Source organism: Solea senegalensis, linkage group LG16, assembly GCF_019176455.1.
Source record: "Solea senegalensis isolate Sse05_10M linkage group LG16, IFAPA_SoseM_1, whole genome shotgun sequence".
Classification (NCBI taxonomy): domain Eukaryota; kingdom Metazoa; phylum Chordata; class Actinopteri; order Pleuronectiformes; family Soleidae; genus Solea; species Solea senegalensis.
Genome location: NC_058036.1, coordinates 19032086 through 19057567, shown reverse-complemented (window position 1 = coordinate 19057567; position 25482 = coordinate 19032086). Strand labels below are relative to the sequence as shown.

The window sequence follows — 25482 nt, the reverse complement described above, 5'->3', positions numbered from 1 at the left end:
ATTTCAGTGGGTTGGAAAGATCATAGATAAAGCTCAAAGTTAAGGTTATTTTTAATTCATTTGAAAAGTCAAATACTTGCTACTGGACATCAGTCAAGCATTACTTGGCCAGACAATTGAGGGTAAATTCAGTGGATTGGTGGATTTTCTTTCCCCTCCAGCTTTGCCTCCAAAAAAATAAACCAAAATATGTACAGTAGCTGAAATCTGCCACTGTTTTTTAGTGTTTATTCTAAATCAAATCTCTTAACTGTGAGGGTATGGCAGCAGGGATGTGGACAAAAACCCTTTCCTCCTTTCCTGACTCTGCAGAATTTGTCCTGTAGGTCGTGAATTTCTGACCAATATGGTTTAGTCCTTTTGGATGACGGCTGGGTTTTTGGTTTTAACTTGCTGTCCGACGTTTCCTCATTGCCTCCACAAGCAGGACTTAAAAAGCGAGACTGAGAACTATGTTTATGCACGTGCACATGTGAGGTTACAGACTGATAGCCACACGGTTAAAGCCTGTGGAAAAGCTCCTTAAATCACAGCGGAAAATATTTCTCCCCCTGCCCTGCGGGGGCATTTTATGAGTCGTGAAGAGATGGTCAAGACAGATAAACTTTTAATGCGCGATAATTTAACGACTCTGCTCGTAGACGGTGAGCATTTATGCGCTGTGACGTTCCCCCGCTCGGTTTGATCAGCTGCGGAATGGAACTGAAACTGAAGGAAAATATGAAAGTATAGAGAAGGCATTTGTTTTTCTGTTTCCTCATTGTCAAACAATGCTGTTTTAAAAGATTTTGGGGATCCCAGGAAAAACGGGTGTGAGCCGATGAAAGGTAGTGACATTGAGCGAGGTCATTCCAGACACTCGTAGGAAGTTCTCACAAAATATTTGTGCATTGATCTAATGAGATCCCCAGACAGTTGTTCTACACCGTTCTAACATCTGCAGTCGCAGCTGAGAGCACTGGCGTTGAGGTGGGTGGAAATTACCATGCCACTACATGCCGTTTTCTTTAATTATCCAGGTTTTGCACAACATTCAGCTGTAGCTCAGCTGGTGTTATGAAGGTCATTTACTGGCCATTATTTTCCCCTGGTTTTTTTTTTAAAGACAGGGTGGAAATGTTTCCACTTCAGCACTTGATGAAATGTAGCTGTGTTGATTGTATGGGTGATATCATACTGAAGAGTTGAAGGAAAACTGGAAGGTAACAAGATAATATTTGCCAGTCCTTCTTGGTCCACTGTCAGTATTCCACCGAGGGCAGAGGGCCCAGGGTGATGTGTGGTGTTATTATGTGGGGAATTTCTTTTGCACACTTCTCACGCACAGGTTGCACTTTCACAAGAGAACGGGAACGTATTTCCTTCTGTCCGTCAGTGGATTGAGAAAAGCTCTGCGGCGATAAAGCAAATCCTTATCATTCACAAATCCTCATGAAAACATACTTACAAGGCTTTAGAATTATTATTAGCCCCAGCCCTTAAAGCGTGAGCCAAAAGCAACGTTGTAAATTCATCACCAGTCATCACTCCTAATGACAAGACATCCGACTGTTTCCGCCATCAGCGTACAGATTTACCTTGGCCCGAGCGCCGTGTAAAAGCCTCGTCCAAAAACACTCAAAACTCCTCCTCTGATTTGTCGACGGTCCAGTGGTTTTCAGGTAGAAATCTTTCCACCGAGTCAGTAACATCAATTTAAGGGACATATGGAGAGTTGTCAAAAAAAATCTTATCCCACGGAAAACACACCAAATATCTTTTCCCTGTGCAGATTCTGAAGCTGCAGAATGGTTTTTGAAGAGTGATATCCTGCAGTCTTTTCTGGATCTCTGGTTTGAGTTACATAAAAAAGATCAAAAAAAGTAATTGAATTAACATTGATTCTTGACTTACTAGACCCAAGTTGGAGGGAAGAAGACCACTGTTCTGCTTCCCAAACTGACCCCTGACACTGAATACTCCATCAGCGTGGTGGCTGTCTATGCGCGAGGAGTCAGCGGCGAGCTTAACGGCCCTGGAAAGACCAGTGAGTTACTTGCCGTCCAGATCTACAGTTTTAACCAAGTTACTGAATGTGTAAAGTTTAAGCACGTTCGTCGTTTTATTGTCTTACCCCAGAGCCACTGGGTGGTGTCAGGAACCTGCAGGTTACTGATCCCACCACCAGCACCCTGAGAGTCCAGTGGGAGCCTGCTGAGGGCAACGTCCGCCAGTACAGGATCTTCTATGTTCCTGAAGCTGGAGGAGAAGAGGAGATGGTATGCCGGAGAGTCGCTCTATAACCGTTGAGTTTTTGGGGAGTTATGGCTCTGACATAATATGCCCTTGTTGTCCCTCAATCTAGGTGCAGGTCTCAGGTAGCACTTACAACACCGTGCTGAAGAGTCTGCAGTCCGACACGGTCTACAGAGTAACCGTGGTTCCTGTCTACTCCGCCGGCGAGGGACGGCGCATGTCTGAGAACGGCAAAACATGTAAGCGCTGCGTGCATTATTGTGTCTGGTGTAGGTAACAAGTACGACTTGTGGTCCCGTCCAGGGAGGATTTGATGCAGTGGTGACATCCTTGGAAGATAGATGTCAGGGTTAAGAGTAGCCCATGTAGACTTGGCAGGGAGTAACGGCAGCGGTGGGATTTTTTTTCTTCTCCTTATTCAGGAATCCATTCATGTCCGTCCAAAACGAACTTGCTGGCCTCAGTCGCTGGCTCGCTGTCGCTATGTGTCTTCAATAAGCTTCAATAATGTGGCCAGTCACATGTGATTTATTTCGCAATATCATTCAAGGCCTTTTGGATTCTGCAAGCCAAGCCAAGTTGATCAGCTGCCATCAACGCACACGGTGACCCTCACCTTGCACGTTAAGTGCAACATACAGCACAACATACTGTAAAATGACAGCTCTCAGCCCACCGTCAGCTAACGCTGAACTCCTGCAAGCAGAGGAATTATTTTTCCGTTTTCTCCCACAACTTCAAACCGCCGACCTCTGCTGGGAATGAGTCAGCATTTTGCGGGTTGATTGCATAGGAAGGAATTCCTCGGAGTTGGCGGCATTATAATGGTGTCTCCTCTCTCCTTACCGTAATGTTGTCCATTTATAGTTTGGAATAGAGGGGTAGTGGTCAGGATAATGGGGGAGCTGCTGAATGGGGGAGGGTACGCGTTGAGTAATTGGCTCCCCTTTGGGAAAAAGAAACAGAGAGGGGAGGGTCAGAAATGAATAGAGAGCATTATATGTTTTATGGCTCTCAACTCAGTTGGCTAAGGTCATGCTCCATGCTTGCTACTGTTACCTTTATTTTCCCTTCCGCAGCAATGGTCCCCCCCATGTTTAGTGGCTTTTTCCTGGACATGTTAACCATACTTGATACAATATGTACAGTAAATGCAACCCATGTACAGTGCTTCACTTCATCCTCGTCTTCTATCGCTTTACCGAAGAAGCCACTCTCACCGACTGTGCCTATTTGTGCCTTCGGGGGTTCAAAGCGACTTCCTTGGCAACAGACTTTCACTCTGTGAAACTTTAAAAATACGGAAGCTTGTTTGTGTTTTTTTCCGCTGCATTTATGAGTTTATAATAGGGAGCGGCACAAAGCCTCTAAACATCTGCCTCTGCGTTTTAGAAGGCAAGCTTCACACGGGGCCACACAGATGCCTCGTATATCCTTTTCATTAACCTTAAGGGCACTGACAGGAAGTGTCATGTTAATGGCTGCATTGTTAAATAATGCCTTAAACTTGTCTGGTGGGAGTATTGTTCTTATTTTATTGGAACATTCTCATGTAATCATTGGGCCGTTCCTACTCTCCTGCAAAGACCAAAGACTTAAAGAGAGTGAAAATGTGAATGGGGGAAATACTATGAACATCTATGAGCTTAAGAAAATCTGCTTTTTGTTTCTCATCATCTCCAAACACCCAACATCTCTGGCTCAACAGTGGAGCGCAGCCCCGTCAGGAACATCCAGGTTTTCAACCCCACGACGAACACTCTGAACGTTCGCTGGGAGGCTGCCACGGGACCAGTCCAGCAGTACCGGGTCATCTATGCACCTGTGACTGGAGCCAGACCCTCGGAGTCAGTGAGTATCCGTCCGTTGTTGCAGGAAACGGTGTAAATTAGCATATTCACACAAAAACCCACAATGAAATCATACACATTAGACACACAAACACTCGGGGGAGCCATGGAGCACATGTTCCCCATTTTCAGCTGCATATTACAGTATACCACATGTCATTAGGAACAAAAGTGCCTCATCCTGAACTATTAAAAGCAAATCAGTCCGTCAGTCAGTCATTATTCGGTTCACAAAATGGTGCGTGCGTGCATTTACTGCCAGTCGAATTCTTTTCATGAACAAACGGTCTCAAACCGAGGCAATAAAGCATTCGTTAAGGAAGAAATGTTTTAATTACAGCCCCTGCTCTGTGCATGCAACGTGGCATCTGGCACCAATGTGCCCACGTCTTTATGTGTCGAGGATCTCTGGGTTAAGAAAAGGAAGCTTTGTGTTGCTGCTTAACACTGAACGCTAAAGAGAGATGTGCACTCTTTACGGCAGAATCCAGGCCTGCAGCCGCTGACGTGCATCAGTGGTAACATGGCATTTGTCAACACTGTCCACAGTAAAGCTGTAGCTTTATCAGTGTCGAATGTTGTTGGTCGTGTTTTTATTCGGCAATTTTACTGGACAGAGAAAAATGGGGAGCAGGATCCACATGAGATGGAAATCAAAAGTGAAATAATGTTGACAGCAAAATGAAAACACAGACAGAAGATTTACCCACCCAGCTGCCTAGCTGCTGGTCTCACACTCACATGTGGTGCTCTCCCTCAGAGCTCTTCCCTTTCTGTTCAAATCTCCGGCACAAAGTGTTTATCCCTCCCCCCAGGAGGTTAGCAGCAGTCCAGAACCACGGAGGACTTCTTTTTCCTTTCTACAGCAACACAATCACAGACTCAAAGGGAATGAGGAGGAGGAGGAGGGAGGAGGTGCCTATATTACCGCTTGTGTTCTCTGTCAGACTGTGTTAAACAGTCAGACAGACGGCCCACCTCCTCACCTCATCCTCACCACCACAGCTCCAAACATCAAAGGCATATTTGGCTCTTCTTTGCACTTTTGTGCTCACAGAAACAGAAGAAAAAAGCAGGTGTTAGAAGGAGTGAACAACACAAGCATCTATCAGAGGAGAGGGGGGAACATGCTTTGTTATCTCATGTCTGATTTGACTGAACTGTAGTTTACGACTTCAAGTTCATTCTACACATGTGGTGTCTCTGAGCAGGTTGTGGTACCAGGAACCTCCACCACTGCCTTGCTGGAGCAGCTTATCCCAGAGACCGAGTACAACGTCGGAGTGGTCGCCCTGTACAGCGATGGCGAAGGACCCGCAATCAGCGACATTGGAAAGACATGTAAGAGCTTTTATTGTGAGATTTGTGTTTCAAAAACACCACCGGCACACGCAGATAGAAACAAACCCTTCTGCTCTTTTCTATGATCAGTGCCCCGAAGTGGCCCAAGGAACATGCGCGTGTACGACCCCAGCACGACGACGCTCTCCGTGAGCTGGGAACACGCCGACGGTCCTGTCATGCAGTACCGCATCACCTATGCCCCAACTGTCGGAGACCCCATAGATGAATATGTAAGCATTTGTATAAAACCCACTTAGTAGAATAGTTTTAGAAAGAAAATTTGATTCTCAACATCTTCTTTTTGTTTTTTTCCTCCTGCAGACAACAGTACCAGGAAACAGGAACAATGTGATCCTGCAGAACCTGGATCCAGACACGCCTTATAACATCAAGGTGACTTCGATCTATTCCGATGGACCAGGAGGAGAACTGGAGGGAGATGGACGCACAGGTACTGACTCTTCTTAGGCTACGCACCAACTATATTGTCCAAGTGTGATACAGATTCATAACGACAAAGGTCGCCCTTGACTTTTATGTGATTTCACCTGCGTTTGAAATGCCACACTCTCAGTACAGACATGTGAAAAAGAAGATTCCGATACGACCGATCTCGCTAGGATCACGTACTAAAAAAGATACAAATCTGATTTGAAAATCGTAATTACCAATCAGATTTCTGTGTCCACATAGCTCAGAAATGATATCAGATCTCAGTCGCAGCTATGGGAAAAAAGTGGTAATGTGAATGTAGTTACATAGTAATCCCTATGGGTCTTTTTGGAAATGGTGCAGAGACCGCTCAAGGACGTGAAATTACGCATAACAACAGACCACATTATTAACTGCACACGCATATGGACTGACAAGAGTGCAGAAAATCTGAATCCACTGATACACTGATTAGCATCTGTAGTCACTGTAGCAAAATTGGAAGTGAAGGTTTTGGCTTTTCATGCAAGCCGAGAGCTCTAAGAGCCTTTCCCAGAGAATTAGAACGTGGCTGCGTTCCAGTGAGGGAAAACAAAAAGATCCCAAAAGAAATCCCATTAAATATATTGCTACTCCACTCTTTGAGGTGGCTCTTAAAAGAATCATTCATTCATTTTCTCTCTTTTTTTTTCTCCCCCTCGATTGTCCCTAATTTAATCACCCTTTTGATCACACACACACACGCACATGTTTTACTCATAATTCTAAAGCCGTAACAAGCTCTCATTTAGTAATTACCGCGCTGACAGAGCAGGGTAATGACTTCAGTGAAAGTCAAAGTGAACAACTGCAGTGAACCGAAGCTGTTTGTTGACTGCTGCCCCGTCTGTCTTCTCTCTCTCCCCCACAGTCGGCATGCTCGGCCCCAGGAACCTCCGTGTGTCTGATGAGTGGTACACCCGCTTCAGGGTGTCCTGGGACCCTGCACCCTCTAGGGTGTCAGGATACAAGCTTATCTATCAGCCAGAGGGTATGAACATCCTTGTGTTAGTGTTATATTTTACACATAATACTGCAATACTACTGGGATTGTCATATTATATATATCTGTGTATCCCTGTCCAGGCTCTGATGAGTCCATGGAGGCGTTCGTGGGAGACGTGACCACCCATCAGCTGCACAACCTGAAACCTGGAACCACCTACGACCTCAAGGTGTTGGCACAGTACAACACGGGCTTCAGTGAACCTTTGATTGGACAAGGCACCACATGTAAGTCGATGATGCCATTACCAGGCATCGATGTGTAAAAATTAAACGGATGTTTCGGTGAGAAAGAGGGAGAAAAGCACGACAACGAGGCAGTCAAGTTTGTGGAGATAAAGGCACTTTACTGACTGTCCAACAGTCAGAGTCAAAACCAGGAAATCAGTCCAAAAACAGGCAAACAAATCTGACAAGGGGCAGGCAGTAATCTGAAGTCCAAGACAGGCAGACAGGGTCAGAACAACTTGGAGGAACGCTTGGCAGAAAAACTAACACACAAGACAATCTGGCAGGGGTCTAATGAAAATGGACTAGTATATATACACAGAGGGACTAACGAGCAAATGGACTGCATGTGAGGAGCTGGGCGGGGAAAACCAGGTGAGGGAAATGAGTTGATTGCATGGCATGGCGGAAAGGCGGGGCCTGAAATGACAGGAGAATTAGTGTCAAGACATGGACATGAATTAAAAAGCAAAGCAAAACTAAGAGTGTTATTGTGACTACGTTACAGTTTTCATTGGTGAGTGGCAAATGGGTGTTTAATTGGATAAAAGAGTGGCGCTAATGATAGCCTTGCTTGCTTCTTTTTCAGTGTACCTGAATGTGACAGACTTGACCACCTACAAAGTGAGCTACGACTCCTTCTGCCTGCAGTGGTCCCCTCACAGAGCAGCCACCTCCTACAGGCTTAAAGTCAATCCTTTTGACCGTAAGTGCTTTATACAGCGGTCTCATGAAAATACTTATATTATACATATATATAAAATATAAGCGTTTAACTGGATTTTCTTTTTTCTCTAGCCTCCAAGCGAGGAGCTCAAGAGGTCACTGTCAGAGGCTCAGAGAGCACCTACTGTTTCGATGGCTTGACCCCTGACACCCTCTACAATGCCACGGTGTACACCCAGACACCCAACATGGAGGGACCTGGCGTGAGCATCAAGGAGAGGACGTGTAAGATAATATCCCCTCTTGCCACAGTATAGAATATCGCTTCTTTTCTTCTTTTAATTTGTTGTTGTTTGTCTTTGCAGTGGTTAAACCCACAGAGAGACCAACTGAGCCTCCGACCCCACCGACCCCGGCCACAGTCCCCCCTGCACTAGATGGTGAGGAAATCCTGGACGTAATGATACACCTCATACAACCCCCAGCAGGAATTATCCTTTGCATGAACGACTTTCCTGTGCTTGTGCTACAGTGTGCAGAGGTGCCAAAGCGGACCTGGTCTTCCTCATCGATGGTTCCTGGAGTATCGGAGACGAGAGCTTCAACAAGGTCATCCAGTTTGTCATGAGCATGACCGGGGCCTTCGATGTCATCAGCCCTAAGGGCATGCAGGTCAGTTAGTCGATTGTGTGGAGGTTTTCTCGGTTTCACACGCCGTCTGATCCATTTGTATCCGTGTTTGAGAGTCGTTTTCTTTCCTTTTTGTTTGGCAACAGGCCGCGTTTGTGCAGTTCAGTGATGACGCCAAGACAGAGTTCAAACTCAACACGTACCACGATAAGGGCATCGTGCTGTCCGCTTTGCAGAACGTCCGCTACAGAGGAGGAAACACAAAGACAGGTGAGGGGAAAAAAACCCTAACCCAACTCAGATTTAAGCAGACTGTGCTGTTAATTGTGTCAGATTTGTGCGTCCGGGCATAACCAACCAATCTGCATGGTTTGCTTTGGTAACAAACAAGGCGTATCCATGTCTGTGGCATAGCTTTGAAACAGAGATGCGGGAACAATGGCTAATCTCATTCTCCTTGAGTGTGGTTTGAATTTTGTTTGGGAAAAAATAAAGAAAAATCAGATTGTGTGTGTTTTTTTTTTTGCCGTCCAGACTTTCACAGACTGATTGGGATAAAATCTGGATGTGCAAAAAAGTGTCCTTGAGGCCTTGTTGATTGGTAACTCCTCTCCAATCTCATTTCTCCACGCAGGCATTGCCCTGAAGCACATCTATGAGAAGGTGTTCACCTCAGACAGCGGCATGAGGAGGAACGTCCCCAAGGTTCTGGTGGTGGTCACGGACGGACGCTCTCAGGACGACGTGAAGAAGAGCGCAGAGAAACTGCAGCATGCAGGTCCGTGTGGAATTGTCTGTCATTATCATATTTATTATGGTTGGAGCTTGTACACTGCACACCCTCTCAGTGGAACTGTTAAATCTCAATTCATTTTCTCTGATTGGAGCTGAAGTGCATGGCTGATTTAATAAACTCTTGTTAATCAGCCCAGTGTTGAAACTGCCAATGGTTATTGGAGACTTAACAATAGTCTTTGTTGGTTTTCTTCCCCTCTCTTTTGTGTGTGTGTGTGTGTGTGTGTTTTCCCCCACAGGCTACAGCGTGTTTGTGGTCGGAGTGGCTGACGTTGACATGTCAGAGCTGAGACTTATCGGCAGTAAGCCCAGTGAGAGACATGTATTCGTGGTCGACGACTACGACGCCTTTGCCAAGATTCAGGACAACCTGATCACCTTTATCTGTGAAACGGCCACCTCCAGTAAGCCCAGAAACCAACATTTGTCTTAACGTTTTTACAGCTTAGTAAATAAATACACCTCAGTCCGGCTGATACTGACAGAAATTCCCACATTTCCCAACTCCTAATAACACCATGTCACGTTTCAGCTTGTCCCCTGATCTACATCAATGGATTCACCACACCTGGTAAGAGTTTGAACCTCACAGTAAGACATATATGCATAAACTAATCTCTCAGCGTTTGCCAGCATTATTAAATTACTATTATGCCATACAGGGGATTCAGCATTTCTTTTTTCCTTGGTCTTAAATAGTTTTTTTTTTCTTCCCTCTCTCTCCAGGTTTCAGGATGCTGGAGGCTTTTAACATCACAGACCGGACGTTTGCAGCCATGAAAGGTGTGTCCATGGAGCCGGGCTCCTTCAACAGCTACGTTGCCTACAGGCTGCACAAGGACTCCTTCGTGAACCAGCCCACCAAGTAAGCACTGAGTCTATACTGTGTATAACACATGAAGCGTGTGCATATTCCCAGGCTATTGAGCTCATCTCCCATGCATGATAATAATGCCTAACCCACACTCATTATTTGTAATGGCGTTCAATAGCCTCTCCAGCGAGAGGGGTTTCCCTTGTGCCCTTTGGCGCTACGCCCAGAGTTATTCCTTCACGCCGTATGTGGAATATAAGGTGTAGAATTAGAAGATCCTGGACCAGGATCTGCTTCCACTTCTGTCAGACTGGGAGCAAAAATCACCCTGGGCTTAAGAGCTTTGTGTCTCTTTATTAGACGACCATTTGAGTTGTCTTTCATCTGAGAATCGCCGGAGGACGTGGGGAACCTCTTCAGCATACTTTTGTATTATGTGTGTGCGTGGGCACAGCTGTTGACTTAATGCACACAAATGGAAACACTCTGAACCGCAGGCGGACAGAAAAGACTTTCAATCTGTGGTCAATTTCTGCGAGGCCAGAAGGGGAAAGTGGGACACACAGCAGTGAGATTTAATCATCCTGGTATTGATTTCTAACATGTGACGACGTCTAATGTTTTAACATCAACAGGGAGATACATCCGGATGGTCTTCCCCCGTCTTACACCATCATCCTGCTCTTCCGCCTGCTGCCCGACACCATGACCGAGCCTTTCGATATCTGGCAGATTGCAGACAAAAACAACAACCCCGAGGTTGGGGTCACCGTCAACCGTAAGTCTCCCATCACATGTTGGAAGTCACCACTCAGAAAAGAACATAACCTCTATCATTTTTAAAACGTGGTACATACATGCAAAATAATTACGTGGATGGAGCTCATCCGTCGTCGAGGCCGCGTCTTTATCCCGCTCCTGGCTTTCCGGCACGTGTTCTCCATAGTCGTGTCCGTGTTTGCGTGCAAACGTTCGGGGGTCTCATCAAGGACTCTCGACTCTTTTTCAGCTTCAAGCAAAACAATTTCATTCTACAACAAGGACACCCGAGGAGAAATCCAGAAAGCGACGTTCAACGAGGAGCAAGTCAAGCGGGTTTTCCACGGAAGCTTCCACAAGGTAAACACAAACCCGTAATTCAAACCGAGGCCGGCACCACATAGTGATATTATTAACGTTTGGCTAATATAGGACAGACTGTTTGTTTTTAAATCCCTTCCTATATCCTTGGTCTGTCCGGATTACTTTCCCTCTGACACGCAGCCAACACAACGCACCTCTATCAAATCTTCTGGTTTCCTGGTCGCTGACTCTAAGTATCAGTCTGCTGTCAAACTTGTCTCTACAGCTTTTTATGATTTAACATAAAGCCTCAGAGCTTTTGTTAGACCCTGGGAAGTAAGTACGATGAATTGTTGGTTTATGGCGGTAATAAATACAGTATGTAACAGGAGCAGTTGGAGAGAGACGCCGATACCTCGCTGACCCAGTGTAATGTGAAACCACAGAAGTCTGACCACATCGTGACCAGAGACTATCCCGTTCGTCGCCCCGGCCGTAAATTCCAAACCAGTCTGCTTCCCAAATGGACAGTTTCTGTTTTGGCTTCAGCTGCAGTGAAATAATTTCAAGAACAGACCCTTGTGTTTTCATATTCCAATGTCATTTCACGCTATTTCTGCACTTAATGGAAACGATTAAGATAGAACTCCCTTAGGTGGCTGGTCATCCACAGATTTAAGATCAACGGCTCCACTGACAATCTGTCAGAACCTAATCTGATTTACGATCAAATATACAATAGTGTTATTGTTTTGCGACCTCGGTGCTTCTCTTCAGCGGTTTAACCACCACATTAGGCCCCAAATGCCAAGCTTGCAACTACAATAAACATCATTTGTGTAGCATGGACTCTCATGGGGCCACAGCACGAGGTAAGAAAAGAGACATGCAACCGAAAGCAGCAGCGAATATAAAACTTCCTCTGTTATTTTCCACCACAGTTGGGTGTAGGGAGCAGAACAATGAGAGACAGTATATTTTCATTCCAACCTGGATCGACTTTAAATGGTTGTTCCATCACGGGAGGAACAATGGCCGGCTTCAATGGGCTGTGTGTTTTCAAGGACAGTGTGCTCCTTGTGTAGTTCACAGGTTCATTTACCCTCTAATTCTAAAATAATCTAAATGAATGACCCCCTTTCAATGCAGCGTGATCTTATCCTTCATCAAAGCCCCCCAACTTCCCCGATGTTACAAATTACAGGATTTTCAAACTAAGACGGTGATGAAAGAGATTTTCATTGGCTCGTAGATCAGAGGAGATTTTTCGTTGCACCCACACACATAATTGTGGGGTAACTTGAATGAATGAATGAACGAGTGAGACCCTGGAAAATGTTGGGTCAGAACTGGATGGAGAGTGACATCACTGTTGGTCTTGTGAAGCATCTGCCTGGTCTGTGTGTGTGTGTGTGTGTGTGTGTTCTCTCGGTCTGTGGCCATAGTGGAAACTACAGTTTGACTGTACTTTGGGCGGCTAAGTCTGTGGTGCAGCAGTTGGTGATTCGTGAGCTGGTGAGTCTGCAGCGGTTTACCTAGCTGCTCATTTGCTGGTCTGCTGTGTAAGTGCCACTGCCGCCTGCTGTGGTAGTGTGTGTTTACATGTTGTCAGAGGTTTGCCAACACTTTGTCTGTGGCTGTTATAGAGTGGCCTCAGTGTGTGTATGAGTGTGTGTTTCCATGTTTCGGTTACCTCTTAAGGACCTTTTCTGGTATAAACACTGACCTTGTCAGGACCAATAGTCCTCATGGAGACCAGAGCCTGGTCCTAATGAGGCAGAATGTGGTGAGGTTAAGGTTATTGTTGTGCATTAACTGGTCATGGTTCACTTTAAGGATTTGGCTGTCCAAATAAATGGGATGCAGTGTCCTGACAGGAATAGCTGCGCCGACCTGTGTGTCTAAGAGAGAGAGAGAGAGAGAGAGAGAGAGAGAGAGAGAGAGAGAGAGAGGGAGAGAGGGAGAGAGAGAGAGAGAGAGAGTCACAAATGGCTGCAATCACAAAGTGTTAAGAAAAACAAAAGAAAATGCCATAAAGACATATGTTGACCTTCAAGTCATTGGCTAACCAAGCAGAGCTTTAACACACCTCCCTTACTGAAATACCAAAGTTTAAAGAATAGTCCAAAACTGAACATAAGTCACAAAAATAGGATATATTTGAGAAGGTGGAGCAAGTGCAGTTTCCCTCGGAAAAGCTTCCAAATGAATTTGTAATTCCACATCATTTAGCATTAGGTGTTTTAGGATTTTGTGAAACATTGTTGGACTCTAATTTGTCTTCACTCGTGAGGTCACTTCATAAAGAGCAACTCTGCTGCTGCTGGATGAACATGTGGGGAAGCTCTCAGCGATGACTTTAGCAGATGCAGGCTACTCACTATACCCCACTGGGGAATCCCATCCCACACTGGAAGGGTGGGAGCCCGTATGGGAATGTTCCCGTTGAACAAAAAAGTCAAGAAGACATTTTTCCATGACTCACAGGGACGTGTTCAAGTTGTCGTTCAAGCTCACGTCCATGTTGAAAATGGTCAGCCCTTACTGTTCCTTGGGATGTCTCGAAGTCCGTCTTTCAAACTTTCCTTTCCCCGACTCAGCAGAGAAGCTGGTGCCAGTATATGCACAGACTAATTAAGATGGAAGGGGGTGGGGTGTGTGTGTGTGTGTGGGGGGGGTCAGTGAATGAGGTTCTTCACAAAGCCAAAGCACTCATTGATGCTGGCTTTCACTTCTTTGTTCACACAATGTATATTTATGCCAAAACGTCCAATGACTGCACTCTTTGTGCTCTTCACTTCTCTTTACACGTGAAGCAGTCGTTCTTGCTCTGACGACCAACTGACCAACTGAAAATCCAGGAAATTATACATGAACTACTCCAACCAGTGTCTGCTTTCTCAATCCAAAGCAGAACTGACACCGACTTATTAGCGCGTGCGTGAAATTAAGACAGAGAGGCTGTCAGGGTTTGGGGGGGATTATGTAAATGTCGAAGACGCCACGACAGAGCCAAGCATAATATAATTGAATCTGATAGAAATCATGAAACTATGTCACGTGCAGAGACGGCGAATGCCATGTGTACTTGTGTACACAGTGTTGACTCGGTGAAGCCCTCTGTGTTAACAACTGGATGAATGGAAATTGATCATCTGTCAACACTTTCACTGCAGAAGGTCCAGATCACTTAACAGCAACTACCATCAGTGGACACTAGAGAGCTTCTACTTTCCACTGACTGAAGTGTATTTATTGTGTTTACTTTTTGGTCAATGAGGTAATATGTACACATGCTCATTATTTGCCCTCCCACTGTATCATCCAGTGTTTTTTGGTTTTTTTTGCTAAGCCCACAAGAGCATCTTAGCGAGTACATCCATGCCAGGACCCCGGGAGAAATGACACCCCTCTCTCTTTGTGGTTTACCAGCTAGTTTATTCCGTTGCCAAGGAAGTCAAATGTAATTTTGTGATTAGTTGCCAAGAACTATGGCCTAGTCTGCGGTTGGTATGGCTTTGTCGAGAGGAATGGTAGCTTGCTTTTTCCTGACATAAAGAAAGCTTGTCTAACTGATGAGCAGGGGGAAATTAGCAACTCAACGGAAAGTATGGAAAGTGTAGGACTCGTGATGGCACGCCGCAAATGATATTGTTTCAAGATGTGGTGCTGGGTGCTCTGGACAGGAAGCTTCCAGATTTTGGCACTCTGTCATTCTGTGTTGTTACACAATTGCTGACTACAGCTTTAATGTTGAAGGCTGTGGACAGGAACCGTTGTACATTTCCTTTTTTTTGTAGTCCATTTATCTGCAGGGGGATCAAACAGCAGTCGTTTGCCAAATCAGAAACCACTCACAATCTGTAATTAGCATTTGGTCTTCAAAGACTAAACAATTCCTTGTTTCCATCCTTATGGAAAAGGATTTCTCTGATTCTTTAAAGGTCACTCGTGCGCCTTCCAAATAGTCAATGCCAAACCCAGCGCTCTCAGAAGGCTCTGCCATATAATTGTGCTGCAGCAGAGTTAATGACTGTGAAGTCCTTCATGTACAGTGCCCTCTCACCATCGTCTGTCTCCTCTCTGCAGCTCCACATTACCGTCTCGCCAGAGAAAGTCAAGCTCAACGTGGATTGCCAAGAGGTGGCGGAGAAACCAATCAAGGAGGCCAACAATATCACACTCGACGGCTATGAAGTGCTTGGCAAATTGGTGAAGTCTGGAGGTGGAAGGAGGCAGTCTGCGACAGTAAGTGAAAAGACTCAAGGCTCTAAAATGCTTGGAAAAACACATTTGGATGAGCATCGTCCCGATTTTCCAAAGGATGAGCATCCAAAACTTCTTGTGCATAGATGCGTAATTGGGTTTTAACTGTCCCCAGCGACCGTTGAGTGGATGAAACCCTCCATCATACTGTTTCTCTGAAGGCCTCATTGTTTTCTGTTCTCAACAATATCCATTCTCACTGGGAGTGAGAGCCATTTGTAACACCCCTCAATGTTTCCCTCCTCTCTTCTCTTGTGCAGTTCCAGCTCCAGATGTTTGACATTATCTGCAGCTTAAGCTGGATCAGCCGAGACAAATGCTGCGACCTGCCTTCAACAGTAAGAACAAGTGTCTCCGCAGGACCTTTTAACACATAGGTCAACACATCGTTTACTACTGAATACAGTATGCCAGTTCTTGGAGAAAGGGGAACATTAATCTCAGCTGTTGGCGTTAGTTCAGGGCCATTACTACAGTATATACTGCATATATATGCTCTTACAGTCCACCTTTTTATCTTGGATATAGTATGTGGTCACTGGGTGAAATGTGTGGCTGATAACTGGATTAATGTTTGAAAACACTGCGCCTCAGCTGAGCTGAATAGAAACCATGCATGCAGTGAAAGTGTGACTGTTGCCAGCGTGACAACGCAAGTACACAAAAACAAGTGCTCTCCCTCAGATCGTGGAATAAATCATATTTAATTGGCTACACTGCGTTAAATCCCGGATGCAGGCACATTTGTCCAATTAGAAGCGATTTGCCTGCAATTTGCATTAGATATTAATACATCACATCAATGATAGCTGTGTTTTATTATACGTTATATCAGTGTCATAGCTGATTCCAGTCACATTTCATCATGAGCCACAGTTCCTCTGCTCGGTGTCTAAACTGTCTCCTCTTCTTAAATTAGAAGCGCAGTCAGAGCCGCGGTTTTGCCAGAATACTGTCACAACTTTACAAGGATTTACCTCCTGTGCTCTGTATTGGACTACTGAGACCTCTATATGTCTTTTCTCATTTCTGTCTCCGTCTTCCTTTTCAGAGAGACGAGGCCAAGTGTCCCTCCCTTCCCCACTCGTGCACATGCACACAGGACAGCATTGGCCCTCAGGGGCCCCCTGGACCTTCGGTAAAGACACTGTCCAGATACATGGATCATGTTTAGTGTACATTTTCACTTCCTCTTTTGTCTTCCCATGCATTGATAATGTTTCCTCTGCAGCGACATCAAAATGGCATCATGATCACACAGCTAATCGCACTTTGAATGTCAGTAGATTGAGGATGTCCCTCGAATGAGAAGAGTTATTTTTCTTTCCAATGGAAAGAGCGGAGGAGGAGGAGGAGGAGGAGGATGAGACGAGTGGCAAGCACAGAAATATGGGCTCGGGGAAAAGTGTCAAAAGATAAATGCCTGTTGGAAAAACAACAGTAAAAACATCTCAAGAAGAAGTCTGGAATATGTGTGCTTGGTAACCTCACTAAGCCCCAGTGAGGGTTTTCGTAGGGCTTCGTAAGGGTTTTAGGGCTTTTGGAGTCTGCTTCTGTTGTTGCACTCACTCAGTGTTTCTGGCTCCTTGCCTTTCCAGGGCGGCCCAGGTTCTAAGGGACCACGAGGAGACAGAGGAGAGTCTGGCAAGCCTGTGAGTTTAATTGCACTTCACTATAAAGCATGTTAATTGTTATCAGGGTTTCATTTTTTTTACCGGCTGTGGTTTCGGAAATCTTTTGTTCCGTGTTAAACCAACAATCTGTCACAGTTCAAAGCCGATGAAGCTTGCTGACAGTATCAATGAAGGTGAATCCACACATGATAAACGTTAGGTTCTCACTGCCATGGAATTCCAGAAGTTATTTATACTCTTGCAAGAAAATGGCACACATCTGAATTCATTTATGAAGCGTGGCTGGAAATATTTCCCTGAATTGATTTAAAGGGAACCCCCTCTAAGGCCCTTTGACCAACAATGTTAATGTTATTATTTTGTACACACACACATACATATGTTTAGGTACATATACATATTTTTTGTTTATTTACGTGGAGTAAAATACGTGATTAGGTCTGATCTGTGTGATGTTTTAGGGTTCAATGGGTCCACGTGGTGAGCCAGGACTCCCAGGCTCAATGGGACCACCGGGTCCACAAGGGCCTAACGGACTGTCTCTACCTGGAGAACCTGTAAGTGCACCCACACTGCAAACCGTTCCTATGAAACATCAGTAACTCGAAACCCAGATGAGTGATAGATGGATGTGAATGTGTATGACAGACTATCATTTAAGATTATACTCTACGAGCTAATATGAAGTTTTGAGCAAAGGAAGCAGCTGAAATGCAGATCGACCAGTGAGTAAGATTTACAGCTGCATCCAGAGCACATTACATTCCCCTCTATAGGCGGCGAGACTGCTTCTGTTTTCTTACCTGCAGATGTTCTTTTCCGAACATGACATCAATCACAGCCACTGGCTAAAAAAAGAATAAAACAAAGACTAAAGCGTCTCGCCACCCTCTCTTTTCCTCCTCTGATTTCAGGGTCGCCAGGGACCAAAGGGAGATTCTGGAGATCCGGGCCTGCCTGGTCTGCAAGTAAGCACTCCCCTCTCATTTTGTGGTTTATGAACAGGAAGCAGGAGACAATCCTTAGAGAGCAGAGCAGCTACTGGGGCCTGGACTGGGTCCACATGACGAGATTGAAACCACACTCCGAGTGGGAGGTTTACCATGCCACCCTCTGGGAGGCTCGCACTCTCAAATCAGCGTGCTGATTGACAGAGAGTAGAGGGCCAGTGATGCTGATGCAGTTGAATTATGAAGAAGTGCAGACTGGTGTTACCGGAGGGAATCGGAGAATGGAGCGTGTTCTTCTCCAAGCTTTGTAATGGAAGATCTCTGTGACGCCATGAAGAAGACGTGAAGTTTTCATCCCAGTAGATGCAATTTCAATCAGGGGAGACAAGAGAGAGATTAAATTAATTTATTACAGTCGGAACAAAATAATGTGATGACTCTTTAAAGAGTCTTTGGACACAAGTGAGGGACGACATCTGAGCCGAGGACGTCTGTGTGGAAAAACAGTCGAGACACTGGTGGGGATGTTGGTCGCTGACCTGAAGGATGATGGAGCCGATGAGAGATGTGATAATTGGCTCAAGATTTAGGTGCATTGCAGGTTCTATCGGAGCAGATGAGGTCAGCTGATTGTGGAAATGACAACTAAGGAGTGACAAGTGAAAGCAGAACGAGAATACGGTTATAAACGAAACAGCAGAGTGGTCTTTGTGACTGAACTTGCTTTATTTGGGGGGAATTCATGGATGAGAGTTCAAAAGTAAAGACTTTTTAAAGAGTAGATTATGGATCCCACTGGTCTATCAAGTCGGAGACTTCGGCTGAAACCCTTTTAGCCCACCACATGGGAACTTTTTGGTGGGAGTGCATATTTGAGTGGGCTGGCATGACGTAGCCATCTCTTGGCCGAGCAGCCGTTCATTCATCCGGCTGAGCTCATCCAGCCAACTCCCACCATTCTGTTGGACAGAACACCACTACTGGATATTCTGGCCACTGAGCAAACACATTCAGACATGGGAGAGAGTCCCCCATTCTATGACATTCAGACTCTATTGGAGTTCTTGTGTTGGCTACTTCCACACCACAAAGCTTATTATGACAGGCAGTTCATGGCGTGTCAGCTGACAAGCGAGGCATTGTTGCAGTTTTGACTCGTATGGTTACATATGTTATCTTTGGCCGAGCGGCGTGATTACTTTTCTGTAAATTTTACTTTAACAGAGCCATTTGGGAGCTGTTTAAATATGTTGTTCCTCTTCATTAGTGTTTGATTGAGTGTGTCTGCTTCTTTTTTTGTTTCCCAGGGTCCTCCTGGGCAACGCGGTCCTCTGGGTCCCGTCGGACCAAGCGGAGGACGGGTAAGATCTACCTCTAGACCTGCTGAATGAATCCAACGCTTACTTTTCACGCCATTTGGTTGCGATCACCCATGTGCACACACATACAATCATTACGCTGCAGTTTCGTCAGTCAACTCATACTTGCATATGTGATTTAAAATGTCAGACTGGATGTGAAAGTCATGACACTGATGTATTACACGAAACAGGGTCCCAGTGTGTTGTAACACACTTGTGTATTGTATGCTGTTTTTACACAGGGGCCACCAGGAAAGGAGGGACAATCTGGACCCAGAGGCCCACCAGGGCCCATGGTGAGTCTGTGCGTGTGTGTGTTTGTGTCTTTGTCTTGTGTAATAAAGACAAAGGAGGCCTAGAGTAAGTATTCCTTGTGGAGTGTGTGCTACTTCCTGTTACATGTACAACAATTACTCCTTTGGCTCCACAGTCGCCCTGTGCTTCTCCTGTGGTTTTTTTTAGAGGTCTGAAGCTAATTAATTCAGCCACTTTGCCAGCAGGCAACATGCCGGTATAGAATACGATATACCATGGAGTGTGCTGCTATTTCAATCCCACCCTCTGTGTTCTTGGCACTCACCCATCCTTCCACACGCCTACGGCAGTATACATCCCAACCTAAAGCTCGTCATGTGACACGACCATTAATATGGAGCAGGAGTTAAATGATGCAATTACTTACTGTGCAGCACTTCAACATAAACACAATGTTTTATTTCTCCCTCTTTCAGGGAAACCCTGGAAATCCAGGTGTACCAGGGATTACTGGGAAACCAGGAAAACCAGGAGATACAGGAAATCAAGTATGTGTTATATAACAAGGAATAACAGGACTTTAACTGAAGTTAAGTACGTTGTCACGGCTTGGTTTAACATTGTTCCTGTCTTCATTAGGGACCTGTTGGCATTAAAGGAGAGAAGGGAGAGAGGGTATGTATAGTTCCGTATTCAATGGCTTATACAACAGTCAGGAAAGTAGTGCAATCTTTTCATGACTGTGTCTTTGCTTTTCAGGGAGACTTTGCATCCCAGAGCATGATGCGCTCCATTGCCAGACAAGTCTGTGAACAGTTTGTGAACAGTGAGAACGCTTTCCCCTAATCCTACGACAGTTTTAAAGTTGTTAACCTCCCATCATATAATATGCCGCCCACATCCGACTGATTTTAATTTTAATTTTCTCTTTTTTCACAGGTCAAATGAGCAGAATTGACATGATGCTCAACCAGATTCCATCCGGATATCGCACCAACAGTCCGGGGCCAGCTGGTCCTCCTGGTCCTCCTGGTGACACGGGATCTCGCGGAGAGCCTGGGCAACCGGGACGTACTGGGTTCCCTGGAAGCCCAGGTTTACCTGGCAATCTTGGAGAGAGAGGTAAACTACCTCTCTTCATTTACAGGCGTAGTCTTTAGTCTTTCATACATGCTGCTTTGGTTTGTGCTCATTTCTTGCTGTTTATCAAGTTTTCTTGTATAATGTATAATGTGATTTATGGTTTATGTAGGCTTGCCAGGAGAGAAGGGAGAGAGAGGACCTCCAGGAACTGGTATCAGAGGACAAAGAGGCCCAAGTGGTCCACAAGGTAACACAGTTTGCCTTTTTTTTGTGTGTGTGTGTGTGTTTTAGTCGAATTTGCCGTTGCAATGAGCTGGAACCGAGTGACCACAGTGTGTGTTGAACACTGCTGTCCAGCAGCTGTAGGCCGTTTGCTGGTGTTCCAATGTTCAGATTCGCTGTGGCAGCTCTTCCACTGTTTTTAAAGACCTCTAATTAAAATGACACATTGCCACCAGAGGCTAAACTGTACCCACAGTGAGTGCGATTCATTTGAGCAGCTGCGCCACATAACTTTTGTTTTTTGGAGAGACCCTAAACATATTCCCAATTCTTTCCTTTCTTGGGGATTTATAGTATGTCATTTGTTTATGTGAACTTTTCCAAACACTATGCACATGTCAAATATTACAGTAAATGGAAGGTATTTGACATTAAAAGGAGGGAATCACAGTTTCTGGACTTGAGACAATCTCCAGTCAAGTCTCCAGTGAAGGTCAAGATGCAGTCCAAGAAGCAATCATTAGACTGATTGGTCAGTTTGAAAGTGTTGTGGTCTCTCCTTGGCTGGAGTCTATTTCTGCAGGAAGTTCACCACCTCTGCAGAAGATTTCCTGTCCCATGGGAAGCTATTGCGAAACCACAGGAACCGTCTACTGATGCGATCTCTACTCCGTAACAGCAAACACTGACCCGTCTGTTTCTGAATGAAGTGAGAAACAACTAAGGGAGGAAGTCCACGCTGATGAGTTGTGTGTGTGTACACAACTGGATTGTTGTACAATGAGATTTCTTTGGTGGCTTCATTGACAACACATGGGCTCACTTAAGGGAGAGAAAAGGAGAGAGGGGGAAAATTCCATCCCGAGTTGTCACCGTCTAGACACATGGGGCCAGGGGGTAACTACACACAGCCCCAGACTTTTTTTTTTTGCTTTTAGGTCCGGCTTTTTAATTGAGCCACTGAAAAATGTAAATTACAATGCTGCAGCTCCGCGTTACCCCCACCATTTCCACCGAAGATTTACAGGGGGACACCGGTGGGTCTCCGAGCTCCCGAGGCTGTCCACACTCACCACCTCTCCCTCCTTTTTTTTTTTTTGCAGGGCCACAAGGAGATTCAAGAACGGGGCCCCCAGGTCCTTCTGGCTCCTCTGGGCCTCGTGGGCCTCCAGGTCGCCAGGGTACTCCCGGAGTGAGGGGACCACCAGGACCCCCTGGATACTGCGACTCCTCTCAGTGTGTTGGCATTCCATACAATGGACAAGGATACACAGGTACATCCAGTACTGCTTAGGTCCTGCATGGTACCTCAGATTAAACACTAAGTGTATGCAGACTAATGACATGTGCGACTCAGTGCATTACCTCTTTCTTTGATAATGTATGGAGATATGGACACACGTGTTCCACGGTGGTGACGCCGAACAGAGAGACGATTTATCGTTGTTTTAGCGAGGTTTACTAAGCCCCACCCCCTCAGTTTTTTTGATCCATTGTGTAAAGTAAACAGAGCAGATTTCAATAAATCATTATTATTATTTTAGTCATTTACAAATGCCTACAAATCTCAGTTTTATCAGCTGAAATGACAATCTGAAAAGATTTTATCTTTAAGCTAGTTTTGGAACTAGCTTGAAAGCTACTTTTAATTGTACTAATTTTTAACAAAGATGCTGCAACTTGAGGACGTTTAATTGAACACGTAACAGGAGAAGTGTGGTCTACATTCATGTGTCAGTCTCAGAACTACAGCCACATAACAGAATATTCAGACAACAGCAGCTAGCATTTCTTCTCCAGGAAAATTTGGAGGCGGGGCTTAAGCAAACGATCAGCAAGAAAACACCGCTTTCCAATGTCTCCATACATTTGATGTACGATTTTACAACTGGCATGTAAATTGCATTGTAGTGCTGTATGATGACTTGCATTAAATCAAGTAATATGCTAATAACTTTGTTCCACAGAAGAAACAAAAAAACAAATACTCACACCCTCTTTGAACTATTTGCAGGTATGGCATAGTAAACGTTGTGTCACCTGTGCCACTTACACTTTGAAGCCAAGTTTCTGAGATGTTTGCCCATTTTGCTATGGGGCATGTAAGGATAATCACCATGGACATAATTATTGAACAATAAAACATTACAAAAGCCAAAAAAGACAGAATGGGAGAGGACTGGCACTAACATCATCTCACAGCTACAAGCTACAATGATGGCAACCTGCTGGCCTGTTTGCATCTTGAACCACAAACCGTTGGGAAATATGTATAAAAAAACAAAACAAAAACACACAGACTGAGCATTTCTACCATGGAAGGAGCATGTACAAACACAACCAACTAACAAAAAGGGAATTCATAGCTGAAAGCAATGTTGATGTAGTGGTGATATGTGTAAATAAAACTAATTGTTTTTGCCTTGTAAATGACTGTGTGAACCAGGACATTTCACTAAAAAAAATCAAGTTAACATCTGTATTGAGCTTGTGCCTCATAACCCCCCCTGCCCCCCGCTTACTTACCACCAGCATAACCTCTGTATATGACACCATAAGTGGCTTCAACAGCTCTGGTCCAGACTTAAGCATGTTCCATTTGTACGTTTAATCATCATGTTCTTTGTGTACGTCGGCCAGATCAGCGCTACATGTTGCTCCCCTGCCGTTTCCATGTGTTCCCATTGTTGTTTCAGCTGCTTATTTTTTACTTTACCTGTCTTATTATCCAATAGCTCGATGGATTATTATTATTATTATTATTTTTGTAAATGTCATCACAACATTTTTTGGTACTTTAAGAAGCAGTAGTTTGACACAGGACATTTTTCCGTCCTGAAGGTCCATAGTGCAATATTATTTAAATTGTGCATGTGAAAAGATGTTAAAAAAAAGCCTTTTTTTGATTGGCCGTCCCAAATACTTTTCTAGCCCCCCGCTACCAGCCCGAACCTGAGGTAGTGTCTATACCCGAGGAGCCAGCTGAAGAGTTTGAATCAATACAGTCACGAAACCAACGAGGAAAGAGATCACTAACGAGAGACAATACAGAAACTTCATAGCTACAGTAAAGACTTCTCAGTAAGATTGAAATGATGTGACGACGATATTAAGAACGAGTACTTATATGGGTTTGACACCCATGGTTATATTGAATATATAATTTTTGACGTGAGAAAAGTTGTGCGAGGTGATTACAAACCTTACGTGTTCACTCATTACAAACCTGTGTGCTTGCTAAGTGTTACCCTTTCGAGTGTCTGCTTGTAAAATAACCGCCAGTGTTTATCAGAGTCCATTGTGTAATGCACTAATCGTGTGAAAACCAGCAGAAACGGCAGCAAAAGGAGATCAGACCGTGGTTTTCTTGTCTAATTTCAGTGTATAAAGCTGTTTTTAGAGACTCCAAAATTGATCGATAATTTGGACAATCAATTTGCTCCCCAAAGACTTGTAAATTGTGACGTTGTGTACGGCCTCTAAGGCGAATGATAATCTGACTTATCCTAACAAAAACCAACCTTTTTTTTGTTGTTGTTGTTTTTTTTGTTTTTTTTCTTTGTTACCAAAGGTGGAATTGCATGTTTGTGTTGTATATTTACTGAAGTTTTCCAAAGTCAGAATATAAATGTTTCCCATCAATGCAGTTTGGATTCAGTCACAAAGACACACAATTGCTTTTCTCATGTTGTAACTGCACATTTTGTGAATTCCACGCAGCCTTATTTTCTTATTTATTTCTGAAACAGAAGAGGCATTTTTCAATAAAACTACTGAAAATGTTCCTTTGCCGTCTCCAGTGAATTTTTGTTCAACTTCACAGAGTCAGAACAGAACATTTCGTATACAGCTTATAGTTGAAAACATGAGGCACCACCAGAATGCCAGTTTGTGTTCCAGCGTGAACCATTTTCCAGGCACCCACTTGGCTGCAGTCCTATCAGGTTGTTATTATTATTATTACACAAAGAGAAATACAAATGCACTATAAATGTCGATCACAGTCACAGAAAGACTCCCTGATTCCCACCCATTAAATCTATCTAATGATGAAACGAGATCTGCGAGGGGAAAGGAATAAATGACGCCGTTTCCCTTTATCGTGGTGGAATGAAAGCACAAATTGAGGAGCAGTTCTGCACATGTGCCAGAGATCGACAAGTGGGGGAGTGGTGGTTGTGGGCTGCGGCTAATCAAGGACAAAATCACCGCCGCCCCCACTCAAAGAGAGGAATCCTGCTTAGAAATACCCTCTCATTTCCCTGTCGTGACTGCACACGCAAGCTTAAAACGAGTTTAAAAGCGTGGTATGAATGTATGAACAGCTGGTACTTTTTAGTCATAAAGGACTTTCACATACAGTAAAGAGCTCACATGAGAATTAACACTGGCTGCCATCTACAGTAAATCTGTTTGGCAGTACATTATCATATACGGTCGAGCATAAAACACACAGTGACGGTCTCGGCTCACGCTTGACGCTCCATGAACCTCGTCGTCATTTATGAGCCTAACCTCGGTGCAACACTCGCCAAGACGTGGCCCTAATGAAATAAGTCCTTATGTCCAATAAGTAAATGTCCCAACATCCCTTCAAACGCGTCCCTGTCT

The 25482-nt window shown here is 44.6% G+C and overlaps 1 protein-coding gene across 4 annotated transcripts in view; it reads left to right on the top strand.

The window, feature by feature from the left end:
* The window catches only part of LOC122782930 (collagen alpha-1(XII) chain-like), a 49332-nt gene extending 24677 nt beyond the window's left edge, over positions 1-24655 (top strand). For 3 of the 4 annotated variants that reach the window (XM_044047532.1, XM_044047530.1, XM_044047529.1), the window contains 35 exons: positions 1897-2026; positions 2119-2258; positions 2345-2474; positions 3944-4086; positions 5297-5426; positions 5517-5659; positions 5751-5880; positions 6772-6891; positions 6987-7133; positions 7723-7839; positions 7932-8084; positions 8165-8239; positions 8332-8471; positions 8576-8699; positions 9064-9207; positions 9464-9628; positions 9757-9795; positions 9951-10089; positions 10674-10816; positions 11048-11157; positions 15190-15348; positions 15627-15704; positions 16418-16504; positions 16965-17018; positions 17462-17557; positions 17915-17968; positions 19258-19311; positions 19554-19607; positions 20043-20114; positions 20206-20241; positions 20326-20392; positions 20506-20688; positions 20819-20896; positions 21975-22145; positions 23803-24655. In XM_044047532.1, the coding sequence (XP_043903467.1) occupies positions 1897-2026; positions 2119-2258; positions 2345-2474; positions 3944-4086; positions 5297-5426; positions 5517-5659; positions 5751-5880; positions 6772-6891; positions 6987-7133; positions 7723-7839; positions 7932-8084; positions 8165-8239; positions 8332-8471; positions 8576-8699; positions 9064-9207; positions 9464-9628; positions 9757-9795; positions 9951-10089; positions 10674-10816; positions 11048-11157; positions 15190-15348; positions 15627-15704; positions 16418-16504; positions 16965-17018; positions 17462-17557; positions 17915-17968; positions 19258-19311; positions 19554-19607; positions 20043-20114; positions 20206-20241; positions 20326-20392; positions 20506-20688; positions 20819-20896; positions 21975-22145; positions 23803-23933 (3936 nt within the window). In that variant the 3' untranslated portion in view covers positions 23934-24655. Of the gene's footprint in view, positions 1-1896; positions 2027-2118; positions 2259-2344; positions 2475-3943; positions 4087-5296; positions 5427-5516; positions 5660-5750; positions 5881-6771; positions 6892-6986; positions 7134-7722; positions 7840-7931; positions 8085-8164; positions 8240-8331; positions 8472-8575; positions 8700-9063; positions 9208-9463; positions 9629-9756; positions 9796-9950; positions 10090-10673; positions 10817-11047; positions 11158-15189; positions 15349-15626; positions 15705-16417; positions 16505-16964; positions 17019-17461; positions 17558-17914; positions 17969-19257; positions 19312-19553; positions 19608-20042; positions 20115-20205; positions 20242-20325; positions 20393-20505; positions 20689-20818; positions 20897-21974; positions 22146-22885 lie in introns of all 4 variants that reach the window. The other variant, XM_044047531.1, reaches the window with a different exon arrangement.
* The last annotated feature ends 827 nt before the right edge of the window (positions 24656-25482 follow it).